The following is a 14,100-nucleotide window of genomic DNA, read 5'->3' as shown; positions in this document are numbered from 1 at the left end:
ATAGAAAGAAGAACGAAGATTGTCATGTGTTTTGTGGATCTAGAAAAGGCTTTTGATCGAGTACCAAGGAAGGTCATTGAATGGGCGTTGAGGAAGAAAGGAGTGAATGAGAGACTTGTTAAAGCTGTGATGCAGCTGTATGAAGGGGCAAAGACAAAGGTGAGGGTTGGAAGGGGGATGTCGGACGCTTTTAGTGTTAAGGTAGGAGTGCATCAAGGATCAGTGTTATCACCGTTTCTGTTTGCAATTGTGATGGATGTTGTGTGTGGAAACATAATGGAGGGGTTGTTATTTGAGATTTTGTATGCAGATGATTTAGTCTTGATGGCTGATAGCATGGAAGAATTGCAGTTAAAATTTGACAGATGGAAAAGTGTTATTGAAAAGAAAGGGTTAAAAGTTAATATTGGTAAGACGAAGGTAATGGTGAGTGGGGAAGGTGGGGAGCGAGTGATAAGTAAAATAGACCCCTGTGGGGTATGTGACAGGAGAGTGAAGGCTAACTCGGTATTGTGTATAGGATGTCAGAAATGGGTGCATAAGAGATGTAGTGATGTGAGGGGGGCACTGAAAAAGGTGGAAGGCACGTTCAAATGTAAGAAATGTGTTCATGGTGTGATTAATAGGACGGACGCAAGGACGGGGTTGAGTGGTGGTATTGAAAGAGTAGAAAGCTTTGTTTACTTAGGGGATAAGCTGAATGCGGATGGAGGATGTTTGAGCGCAGTTACGGCTAGAGTTCGTGTGGGATGGATGAAATTTTGGGAACTAGGTGGGGTATTGTGTGGAAAGAAATGATCAGTGAAGATGAAAGGGAGGGTATATAAAGCATGTGTGAGAGCAGCGATGGTATATGGTGGTGAAACTTGGGTGTTGAGGAGAGAGGAGAAAAGTGTACTGCAGAGGGCTGAAAGAGCTATGGTGAGGATGATGTGTGGGGTTAAAGTGAAGGATAGGAGGAGTAGTACAGAGCTGATGTCAATGATGGGACTGAATGAGGACATTGTGACATTGATAAGGAGATCGAGATTGCGGTGGTATGGACATGTGTTGAGAAGGGATGAAAGGGTCGGGATTAGGCGAGCGTTGGAGTTCGAGGTTGAAGGAGTGGTAGGAAGGGGTCGTCCGCGATTTGGATGGAGAGAGCAGGTGGAGAAGGACAGGGTGAAAGCGGGGTTGCGTGATACTGAGGCGAGTGACAGATGTGGATGGCGTCGAGGGGTATTTCGGTTTCATCATAGGTAGCCAAACGGCAACCCCCGATCTCGGGGAAAATGCCGTCTAAACGTGTGTTGTTGTTTGTTGTTGTATTTTCATCCTATTGTATTTTATTTCATTTCATTTATTTATTTATATTATTTTAAAAATACAATGGAAGCTTTTCGTTTGCTGGAGGCATAGGAACCTCAATTCGCGCCTCTCTATTTTCTGATTATGTTAATAAATTCAATAGAATAACTCAAAGTTAAGCAAAAACAATTACCTGTGAATTGTTGAAGTGAGTTTTCCACTTATTCAGATGTGAAGTGTAGAGCCCCGGCAACAAGCACTTGTTTCTAAGATTGTGAACGTCACTGGATGAATTGGTGGCGGTGATGACGTCATAAAAGGAATGTTTCAAGGCTGCTTCGTCCTTGTGCGACTGGGCGTGCTGATGGTGTCAATAAAGAGTAAATCTTACTGCAAGATGATACAATTTCACATTATCCATGAGGAAGAAAACTTAGTACTACTCGAAATCAACTTCAACAAGCAAACAGGTCAAACTAATCCATCTCTCTACATTTCCTCTCCACCCACATCAGCAACTAATGAAAGTCGGTTGCACTCACACTCATTAGTAGCTGAACTAAGCCAGTTTGTGTTAATTTTATTCCAAATAATTTGGTTCTAGAACCATACATTATAACATGGTGGGTCAATTTAAAAAAAAGGTGAAAATGTGTCTGGTCGAATAACAGCATTAATTAAGCAATCAATAAATCAATCAATTAATTAATTCACTTAAAAAATGTAATAAGAATTAGCCTCTTAGTAATATATATTAGTCTCGTTTCTCCGTGCATACACTTATTTTAAAATTATATAAATTTTGAGAAAAAAATTAAAAGAATACAGTTTTACAAAGAAAGAGTACTTTAAAATCCAAGTTGAAACAAACAAACAATTAAACATAAGAAAATTTAATGTGATGGGTGAATTTAATGATTTTTCATAAGACTGTTAATATCAGGCGCAAGTTTACTGAAAACAATCTTAAATCTCCAAGTTTATCTTAAAAAATCAAAGTAATTCCTTTTTTTGGTAAAAACCCCGGCAAAAGAACAAAACCAACGTTGCAAAAATAGAAGGATGGAAATGAAACAAAAAATCTTTGAACAATTGACCCAATCCAGGGTACTTCAAAGGTTTTTGAGCTTTGTTTACAAACTGACAAAACGTTTGATGGGTATCAACCAGGTTAGCGTGGAAAAAGATTTTAACTGGTTCAAAGATAAGGTTTTTTTAATCCATGCAAAAAATGTAAACATAAAACTTCTAAAGTTCTCAAATTTTGTCAAAACCTGTCACCGCCCCCCTCCGGTAAGACTTCAGCGCCCAAAAGGGGGCCCTATCGCCCACTTTGAGAAACACTGGTTTACACAAAACAAAGGTGCATAAAACAAAGATGCATGGAAGGTACATCAAAAAGATAAATCTTGAATAAATCAATCCCCACCTTGAGCTAAAAAACACAAAATGTAATAACGATGACGACAAAAATCTCAGTCTCAAATCTCTTAAATGTCTATTTTCCCCATTCAATTTCGATATTTTGATGAAGAAATCCTGACACTTTCAAAAAAGAAGCGAGTGATTGTGTGCAGCTCATTACATGATGCGGACATGAACAAGTTGTAGACGCATTAACAAACATTCAAAAAATAATGGTGAGATTTTCCTTTGAATGACAGAAGACAAAATATAAGAAACCTGAATTTCATCTGAGACAACATACATTCAAACGGTGAATATTACGACAATGGTTTCAATTAGCCTAACTACGTGAAATGAATGAACCAAAATAACTATGAAAATGAAACTGAAAAACTTTAAAAAAACTATCAAACCTGATACCAGGAATAAGCTCTTTGTGATGGATTGATGAGTATGCAGATTATTTTTGTGTCTGGCAACAAAGTGTGAATTTGCAACGGAGCTTTTGCTTCTGTGAAATAATTGGCACTTTTTTCAAACAATATTGTGGACTCTGATGGAGGGAATGGGAAATGATTCATGTACCTTCAAAAATATTACCAAAAATATTAGCCTGATTGTAATATCATAAGGGACGTTTTCGGTTTGATACATTTTTTAATAAAAATTTCCATTCATGAAATTAAATTAATTCAACCTAGCCTCACCAAATTCTCATTTTGCTTCTTTAATATTTTGCTTCAGCATTAATTACTTCAACCAACTATTTTGGCAGCAGCTTGTACATACATGTTTATCAATAACTTTGATCAATAACTATTCTTTATTCTTTACCCCATATTTTTCCCTTTTCCAAATTGAAAGTTCTCAAATTGTATATTATCGTTTGCTTAGTTTTTGTCATTACGGTTTTGGACGGCACTTATAAACAAGCGTAAATATTTTTTAATTTTTCAAAACTTAAGCTTCTTCTTTCATTTCACCACTTCATCTTGAAATTAATTTCAGATTCAATTTTTGCAATTTCCATACAAACGCTTGCTTTTTTGTATTGTAGATTTGTAGAGCGCCTCTAATGAATTATCTTCAGCTCTCAAATTGAAAATACAGTCTGAGCAAAGAAATATATATGTAATGTAACATCAGCATGATTATGCATTCATAATATATTTACGCGACACATTCTTAAGCAATTTATAGTCTAGTTCACTTTCATTCCATCTCGATCAAATATTATCGACTCAGCATTCGATTTGTTCCGTAAAAGAAAACCAGCAGACTGCAGTGGTAGCAGGTGTTGATGCATCAGGGAGAAACTTCTGGACGAGGTTGACCGATACAAAAATGGACCATCCATCACTGATTGACTGCAGTTTGTTCAGCTGAACAGTCTATATTTAACATCTCCTCCACTTAATTTTTTAAAGTCTCTTTCTTATATTGTAAATTTTGTTAAACTACAAGAAATTGAAAATTACAAAGAGTTTGTATGAAATAAACAATGAAATTTTTGTAATAAGCTTCTTAAATGACTAACCAGTCGATACCATTCACGTAATTCTTGTCTGTGAAGAATTGTACCTCCTCAAAAGTTTTGTTGCTTTGAAAGTTCGATTTGATCTGGGGGTGGAGATTCAGAAAAGTATACAAGGCTGTCGTACCTGGGCAATTCAAATTTACATACAATACAAAGGAATTAATAAATTTCTAAATGCTTAATCATTGTTAGAAACACACACAGATAAATTGATAGTTGGCTCAATAACAAAAACATTTAAATATTGCATACGAGCATTCAATAAAATTGGAAGAATATTTGAAGACAATGTTTCTAACTAGAACTTGAAATAATACTGAAACATTTAGTTGGTAAGTGGACTCAAATTGCAACATTGGTGTGTCTTGGATACTAGCTCTGAATTTATTATAAGAATATTCTATACATGCAGTGTATAATGCGATGCTCACCTGTATATATAATCATAATGAAACTGAAGTTATGAAGATCAGAGCTAAAATAATTAAATCATTAAGGCATGTTGTCGAAGGTTAGCAGGCAAACTAATCACAAAAAAAGCTTGATATAAAAAATTTGTAATAGAAACAAAACATAAAGCATAATATTTGCTGCAATTGATGACAGATAAACAAGCGCAACAAACAGCAGAAGAACGCACCGGTCTTTTGAGGACCGACGACAATGAGGTGAGGTAATCTTTTGCATGTTTTCTGACCTGACCATATTTCTAAATGACGTTTGTTATTGCAGGGATTCTGTACAAATTTATTTAAAACATATTCAAAAATGTTCCTATAATCAAATTTATGATTGCATAAAAAATGTAAGAGTTATTTGAAGATTATTTTTATGTCTCTTAATTTTAATCATTTTGTACCCAAAACATACATTTATTTTTTATTTTCATGAAAATTTTTTCAAAATCACAGAATGTCTGACAGTGTTTTGTTGTGATCAATAGAAGTGTTTACTGAGAGTTTCAAGTAAGTGCAGAGGAAAGCAACAAAATCGTTGAAAATGTTTCGCATCCATCCAAACTAGGGAAAAACTCTCAACCATATTACCTTTCCCTCCACCACTGCAAAGAAACAGTGATAAAGTCGGCTACCAACATCTCCCTATGAAGAACGATGCTGCAGATGTTTAGAAAACGGATTTTGCAGACGATTCGGAAAGGGTTAAATTTAAAATGGCACTCTTGGTAGGAGACTGTCTGACTGGAAATGCATCGGTTTACTTGAGTGAACAACGAATACCGGTATCGAAGGCACATGGACGTAGTCATCTTAGGTCGTCGGACCATGGGGATCTGGTTATTCGTCCTTTAGTTCCTCAAAATATGGACGGCGGAAATTAGCTGTAATGGCGGGTGAAATTTGGAACTCACTTCCTGTACAGTTGAGGGATGGTTCCATCACAGATTGACGGTTGTTCAAAAAAACATTGAAACATCATTATTCATTATTTCAACACTGTACACCAAAAAAAGCGCTTCTGAGGTCTTTCGAGAGAGGCACCATACAAGTTCTGATACTGATCAATTTCATTGATGCAAATAGATAATTATTTATCAAATTTCAAAAGCCAAAAAAAGAGTTGTTGCAGGTTTACGTGACACGAACCAACCGCTCTATACTCCAAATAATCATAAGATGGTCAAGAATATTTCTTCGATTACAAACAATCACAGTGATATGTTAAGTGTCAGTCACCAATGCTGACTGACGGAGGGGAATAAAAACATTGTGCTAAAGAAATGGGATGAAAACGGTTAAAATGAAAAAATTGAAAAGAGATTTGTTAAGCAACTTTTTTGATGAAAAATAGAATGGAACGCAGGAGAGTGGAACATTGTGAAAGGATCTGAGTAAGTAGATTTCAATTAAAAATTTTTTATTGGAGTTTGGACGTAAATAAACAAGTGGTTGACAGAAGAGTCGTGTGGAGGTGATGAGAAAAGTAAGGTTGGTGCGGCATCCACGAGAACCCATTTGATATGGAGGAGTATTCCAAAATATCTCTATACATTGTAAAAATATAAAATATATTTCAGAATATCAAGTGAGCACGTTTGCAACCACTGTAAGTAGTGTCAGGCAAGCACTCAGTTAGTAAGGGGTAAAAAAGTGGATTTTGCATGCATATTTCTGTTTATGTGACCAAAAGATTAGTTGAGTAGCAAGACAACAAAGTTTGGCAGCTGTGAATGATGACGTGAAGGCATTTATCAATGAGTAAGCAGCTATTAACAGCCAAAATTTTTTTTAACGCCTTAGAAATAAAAAGCCTAAATTTTAAAAAAATATTTATTTTATAGCCTTGAATGATAATAATTTAAAATAAAAAATTCAAAATTAAGATAATTTAAACTTTTTGTAAACGAAATTAATAAAATTTTTTAAATTTACTGTCCACAAGGGAAGAATTTCATTTGGGTAGAAATTGAAATAAACGTCAGCCAGTTTCGATGGTTCAACTGTCATCATTTTCAAATTCGTCCAACATTTAATAAAATTAAAAAGATTTGTAAAGGTGTATAAAGCCAAACGGTCACTTCCATAGTTGGAGAGATGGGTCATGAAAATTGTAACCTGAATTATTTATTAGTTAAATACATTGATCAAGATAGAAATAAGAGGAAAGGAATAAATAATACTCACGATATTTGTGATGACTGTCATAAAAAGATCTCCACCGAAAATGCTGTTGTCCAGTTTTGTTCTGCCTCCTGGAAAAGTATCAAAAAAGTTCGTGTGAGTAAACAAGTTGCATGTTTGCCTTGGCAGAACCTGAAACAAATAAATTTTGTTCGTAAATCAACTGCTATAATTTATCAATATTCCAAAATAAAGTTTGAATTGCTCATTGCAAAACACATCACTTTATATTCAACCTCTTATTGAGCGTGCTTTTGAAAATGACCTCAAACAGCATCTTAAACACCACTCATCATTTCAAAACTTCAGCCATGTTTCTAACGCCATATTTTTACCAATTCGAAATCATAGTTCCTCCCTTACTATACATCCAACGTAGGATTCCCAACGTGAATTTGCGTGCATGCAAGTTACTGCCGCATCATCTCTCTTCTCGATCAAACTATTACTTGTGACGATCTTTCCTCTCATCAAATAAAATGTATCCACCCGCCGATTGCTCTGCAAAGAACTTTCTTACCTTCGTTCACAAATTATATTATTCCAAAAGTTCTTTTGACTCCTCTTGCTTTCTTTGATAGTTATGATGTCGCATGAAAATTTACAATAAATATATTGACTTGTAAAAATATCGTAATCAAAGCAAATGTTAAAAATTGTTTCCACTTTTTGTCGAAAATTTGCATAAATTATCTAAATATGAAAAAATCATAAAGTCTTTGAAATGAAAATTTGAAATAAATGTTTTTGTGAGTTGATAAATATTTATACCATTAACGCAGCTCACACATGAATGCAATATTTAAAAAAACAAATCATCAGTAACCTTGATTCCCTTATAGATGAACCCTTTGCGATTTTTAGCGGGGTACAAGTTTGGATATTCTTCAGTGCTCGTAACATCCAACCCCCACACCTGTCTCCATGCTTCGTACAAGTCATCGTGGACGGGGTACACGCCGGAGTGGTGCGGGGCAACGGAATAATTTGTGTACAGTGGGAGGTCGTGTATCTGCGTTAAACAGAAAAACATTCATTGTAAAGTTTCACTGGAAACCACGTTAAACTTAATAAAATAGTTGATCTTTTAATATATTCTTAATAATAAACAAACCAGTATAAAATACTAACAGAAAAAAAAATATTTAAAAATTTAAAGTAACCAAACAAAGATTTGTTTAATATAAAGTTTTGTTCACGTGGCAAGCTTACGGGAAAAAATAAAAATTAAGTTTCCAGAAATTCAATCCTCATCAATAAATAAGTTTGTCTGCCGCCTTATAATGCTATTACTGTACTGCTTAATATACATTGATTCTATTAGTCCTACCACACATCTATCTAGTTAGACCAAACAAAATCACTAGAAATGGAAACCTGTTACCTACTGTTAGAGCGTTCAGCACATTTTGTGAAGAGCGCTAATGAGATAAAGTTGATGCTGTGGTTATAAGCTTCGAATGTATCTTGACAACATAAATCTAATTTTTGCATTTGAATGTTTAACTTAAAAATATTAACTTGAATAAATAAAATAAATACCTTTGCAAACTTTTTGTTCACCAGCATTTCACGAACGAGCGAAGAAAAATTTAACTTGTGAGGCTGAACATGACTCCACGTATGATCAAACCACGTAAAATTATGTCGAGAAGCTGTAATAATTAATTTAAAATATAAAATCTGATTTTTATAAACCTGAATATTCAACTGAAATTTATCCCATCAATGCAAAGTTGTAAATGTTCAAAACCTATGAAAATAACCTTAAAATCACCCCAATATATTCAGCAGAAATGTGAAATATTTTGGAAAATAATTCACTTTCAAGCGCTGACTAAATGAGCAGTTAAAACTTTAAAAAAATTCAGCTGACTTAGTTCCAACTTCCTCTATCCACGAGGTGACTACAAATTTATATAAAAATCAAACAGTTAAGATGCCAACGTATGATATAACAAAAGCAGTAGAAGCCGATCATTAAGACGACCAGTTAAAAAGACCAGTCACCTAATTGGAACCAAATTTTCAAAAACGGAATCATATACAATTTTGCAAGCTCAATTAGGCTTGCTTAATCAGATCAAAGAGTCACTAAGAAGTCACTTAGATAGACTGCAACCTTGACAGTCACAATAAAATTTCATTTACCGATAAGTAGATCTGAGCTTTAGTCTGACTAAACTTATTAAATACTTTGCAATTTATATTATACGTTGCAAACAAAAATATTTCAGTAGTCACTAACATCGATCATTTGTTTAACTTTGTTACATATAAAATTTCATTTGTTAACTTATTCATTCATTTATTTATTTATTTATTTATTCATTCATCCATTTATTAATTGATATATTTATTAGTTTTCCTCTTAAAAAATTAGCGCAATAACGTATTTTATTTCATATACACAACTCATTAATATTACTTTAAATTTTTTTATTTTATTTTATTTTTATTTTTATTTTATTTATCGTCATTTTGCATGGCGTACGAGATTCAGTCTCTATCTAACAATCGAGCAAGACATGAAAGCTCTAAATTTAAATGAAATGGATACAACTGATTGTCTAATTTGGCGAAAAAAATTGATGGCAAAGAAAACAACGTCCTACCTCGAAGGAACTGGGTCTCTGGACGCTAAACGAAGATTGATTGAATTCTAATTTTTTAAAGAATAAAAAGACCCATTTTATTTCCAAGCTTACTAATGACTAGCGAGCTGTTGAGCGCATTGAATTTTAAACATTTTTCAAAATTGATTATGCATACATTTGTACATAAGATCCTTATGAATTCTTTCGCATTTGAGGGAGCGGTCATGTCTTGGTTGACATCCCACTTAACTGTTCGAAATCAATGTGTGAAAAAATCCAAACAATCATCTCCAACTAATCCTCTTCGTTGCGGCTTTCCTAAAGGTTTTGCATTGGAACCTCTTTTATTTGCATCCTATATTATACAAAATCATCAACAACTACAACACTGACAATCACTGATATGCCAATAAAACTTAACTCTTTCCATCATTAAATAATAAGGACCATTCTATCATTCTCTCCACCTGCTTCGCTTCAATGAAAATATAGTTTTCGCAGAACAATTTACATACGTGAAGCTCGACACATCAGAGAATCCATATTATCTGAGCTTGCCGGTGATTTAGCACGATGTTGGAAATTGTTAAAATTTAATAACTGATATTCAATAATGTTTGGCATATCCAAGATAGAGAAAACACGTCTTCAAAGATGAATGAACAAACCAGCCAAAGACACACCATCACGTATCATCAACTTCGTCAAAACAAACTTAGCTAAACTCCATTGGCTTCCTCTCAATTTTCACATCTTTTTCAAAACTGCTATCATCGTCTTCAAACTCCATTCTTTCCATTCACCAGAACATCTTAACAGTCTACTAAACGCAATCAACAACAGCAGCAAAAGTCTTTGATCTTTCATTGCTCCACTTTTTCCACGACAAGGAACAACAAACAACATCGCAAAGCGAGCTTTTTGATATATTGATCCACATACCTGCCTGGAACTCGCTCGCACCAAATAGCAGAAACTGCAACAATCTTCAACCTTTCAAATCTTCAAAATGCAATTAACAAAATTTATTAATTTAATTCTTCAATTAATAACGAGGGCGCATCATTCGCTTGCCATTGCGCTTTATAAAGGACCTTATTATTTATATTTTTATTATTACTATTACTATTGATTCTGTGTTACAATGATTATTTTCTTGAATTTTTTTAAGAGTTATTTTTTATTGAATAAATTTCGTAAAAAGTTTATTTCACTTAACAAAGGCTACTATTCAAAAAATGCTGCTATAAATAACTTGTTGAATGTTTAAAATGTCGCTTCGGTTAATGGGACCAGCCGCTCAATCAGACCACATTGGCTAAGTCCCAATGTGGCCAAATTAACCTGCTTTTACAATACCTGAATTATTATTAAAGAATAAAGATGACATTAATGTTAAACCGCATGTACATTGAAAATTTAAGATAATGATGCCAAACTGAATGTGTAACGACTTACCTAAGAGAAATTCATCACCTTCCATCTCATTTATATTGCCTTGTCTATAATATTTACCAGAAAATCCCAAGTTGAAAGTAAAATTTTCTACAACATTTTCTTTTCGAATACGATTTTGAAAATTAACCAGCTCCTAATAAAACAAAACAATATTAAATGAGGAAAAACGTTTGTGGTGAGATATTTATATTGCATGTATTTTCAGGAAGAAATATGTACACATTTTCATATTTTTAATTAGTTAGTTTTACGTTGAAGGAAGAAATCTCAAAATGTGGATTGAAAATTAACAGTAATCTATCTAATCTATGTGGATTGAAAATTAACAGTAATCTATCTCTTAATTTCTTAACAGCGTAGATAAACATTACAAAGTTACATTACGTTATGTGTTTAACTCCTTAATTTATTATTTTAATAAACAAACCTTGACATCCTGCTTTTTCATTTTAAGTGGAGAATTGGCTAGAAAAATGTCATCAATATCCACCAAGATATATCTCTCAAGAGGCAACAATAAACTGCTTCGACTCAAATATGAGATAGCATCAAGAATTATTAATTTGTGAACCCAAAACGTAATTTTGTCGTTAAAATAAATTTTTTCTATACCATCATGCAGCCCTTTATCTCTCATGACCGCGGCATAAACCAATCCATCTTCACAAGTATCTTTGGCCTTTCTGTTTTCACAATTAGTTACTGATATGGGTTCGAATGAAGGATCTTTGCTGTGAAACAAAGTCCATTTTGACGAGGTGTTATTGAAAACGTGATAACCCGGTTTCGTGATTCGTAAAACAGGTGAAGAAGCGTTTACTCTATAATTGGATATATGATTATTCGTGGCGAAAAAAAGTGGATATTCACTTAATTTTGTTATTGGAATATTTTCCTCATTTTGAACAAAGATTAATAATCCCACTTTATAGTTTAAACAATATTCTTTTAATCTCTCTTTCGCATGTTTATCTAAATGAAGATAAATATCCAATTTTGTAAAAACAATTAGAGCAAAAGATCCTTTTTGATGATCTTCTAATAGGGGCAACAATTTGTTGTGGGAAATTTTAACGTTAAACTTAACAGAACCTATCAAATATACAAGTCTTTTCAACAACAAATTTGTGACTTTATCAGTAAAAATGAGCACCTTTTTCTTGACTTCAATGGTTTTTCTACTTTCATATTTCGGTAAAAAATTGTCCGAAATAGGATTTGAGCATTGATATAAATTCATATCATTTTTGTTAACGTAGATTAAATACTGACTATCGAAATAACAGTAAAACATCAAATAACAAATCGGAAACGTACCACAAATTATTACAAGAAAAAATTTTTTGTTAAGGCTTAAATTTCTAAATATCATTCCATTAACTTTAAATAATTTTTCTTGTAAACGATCCATAATGAATCTGACTTTGGTTGCAACAAAAATTGCATAAAGACATTCAACATTAAATTCACGAAATAATCACTTCGGATTGAAGTTTGGTCGATACATCAGTGACCTGTGTAAAACAATGATCAACTATTTTAATTCAATTTAAGCAACATTCTAAAACATTTATATAAAACTTAAGAATAAAATAAAACCCAAAAAAATTTCTGTTAGGTGAAAAAACGATAATTAGACGTGTATAATATTGTCTGGTGAAAGAAAAAATATTTAGCTGATCAATCAATGAGTAGATTTACAAATCATATACCTCCAAGTTAAGATTAAAGTTATATAATTAAGATAATAATGTTAAATGAATTATTTTCAACCTCAAAGTTTAACAAATAATCGCCCAAGTGATATCAAAATCCCCTTTAGCAGTTTAAGAAAAAATAAGTTTACTAGCAGATAAGTGTTTGGCAAGATGATTTTTTAAAGAACTTACATTATACAACATATACATTCTAGTCTAATGCCGGGCTGCTAGATTTAAAATTTCGCTTAATTTTTTTTGCTATCTATGCGTTGTTTTCATTAGAAAAATCGTGTTTTTTGCATGTTGTTATCACTGAATTATAATTTAAATTTCTGTTTGTCACTTAATTTAGTTATTTTTCCGACTTTGTTTGCAAATTGGAGTCATTAAAAATTTAAATAACCACGAGATTTTGTTATATAACTATGTCTGAACCGTCTCATCTAAACACTCGAAAATTTGCGAAAAATAGCTCACAGCCTACAATGAAAGTTGTTAAAGAAAATATGCAGACTATAGAAAATAAAAATGTGCACTCATTTTGTTGTTACCATTGTAAAACTGTATCTATTGCTGCTAAATTTTCTGATGATATTTTTTCGTTGATCCAAGCATGTGAAAATTTAAAATGGATTTGTGACTCTTGCCGGGGTGTTATGTGAGTTAACCAGAGCGCAACGTTATCGACTGCAACTGGCGATATTAAGTCAAAAATGGACGTATTGAAGAATTTAAATTGTGAAATCAAGTAGGAGATAAATTCTATAATAGATGTCATCAACTTAAGTGATTTAAAATTGAACGCTCTTAGTGCTGTGAAAATATTGTGGCTGAGAAAAAGATTAGTGGGCAAAAGATGAATTAAGCAGGACTTTAACATGTATAGAGAAGACAAGTTGACATGCGCTAATTAATGTTAAATTTAGTCTAGATAGTTCACACGCACACACACACACACACACACACACACACACACACACACATATATATATATATATATATATATATAGGATTGCATATATACATATATATATGACAGTACTAAGTTATCATATTGTTATAACCGTGATACCGAACGCACTGGATTCTAGCGTATTCTGGAATGTTCTAGTGACTGGAGCATTCTAGAGTATGCTAGAATCGGACCATCTGGAAGAATCTAGAAACGACGCTTGCGAAGAGTATATAAGCGCACGTCGCAAGAAGATTCGTGATTAGTGATATTCGCGATTAGTGATATTCGTGATTAGTGAAATTCGTGATTTCGTGAATAGCGATTCGGTGAATTATTTAAAGCGATATTTGATTTGTTTGTTGACGTTGTCATAGCGATAGATTTCAAACGATTTAAAAGTTAATTGTTGCGTTAATTTGAATTTGCTAGAAATAAACGATTAGTTGATTTCTTCTGTAAATAAAGTTTAATAACTAATAACTGTTTGGAGTATTTTATTCAATCGAAGATTTGAACC

The 14,100-nt window shown here is 33.0% G+C and overlaps 1 protein-coding gene across 1 annotated transcript in view; it reads right to left on the bottom strand.

Moving 5' to 3' along the window:
• HELRODRAFT_107720 (hypothetical protein) overlaps positions 1-12,168 on the bottom strand; it is a gene marked incomplete at its 5' end in the record, with an annotated part of 17,115 nt that extends 4,947 nt beyond the window's left edge. The window contains 10 exons of the mRNA XM_009029236.1: positions 1,484-1,651; positions 3,111-3,282; positions 4,235-4,358; positions 4,875-4,971; positions 6,625-6,807; positions 6,877-7,005; positions 7,700-7,885; positions 8,416-8,528; positions 10,929-11,061; positions 11,356-12,168. Coding sequence (XP_009027484.1) covers positions 1,484-1,651; positions 3,111-3,282; positions 4,235-4,358; positions 4,875-4,971; positions 6,625-6,807; positions 6,877-7,005; positions 7,700-7,885; positions 8,416-8,528; positions 10,929-11,061; positions 11,356-12,168 — 2,118 coding nt within the window. The remainder of the gene's footprint in view (positions 1-1,483; positions 1,652-3,110; positions 3,283-4,234; positions 4,359-4,874; positions 4,972-6,624; positions 6,808-6,876; positions 7,006-7,699; positions 7,886-8,415; positions 8,529-10,928; positions 11,062-11,355) is intronic.
• Between the last annotated feature and the right edge of the window lie 1,932 nt (positions 12,169-14,100).

This window comes from Helobdella robusta (genome assembly GCF_000326865.2).
Source record: "Helobdella robusta unplaced genomic scaffold HELROscaffold_6, whole genome shotgun sequence".
Taxonomy (NCBI): domain Eukaryota; kingdom Metazoa; phylum Annelida; class Clitellata; order Rhynchobdellida; family Glossiphoniidae; genus Helobdella; species Helobdella robusta.
This window is presented reverse-complemented; position numbering and strand designations above follow the sequence as displayed.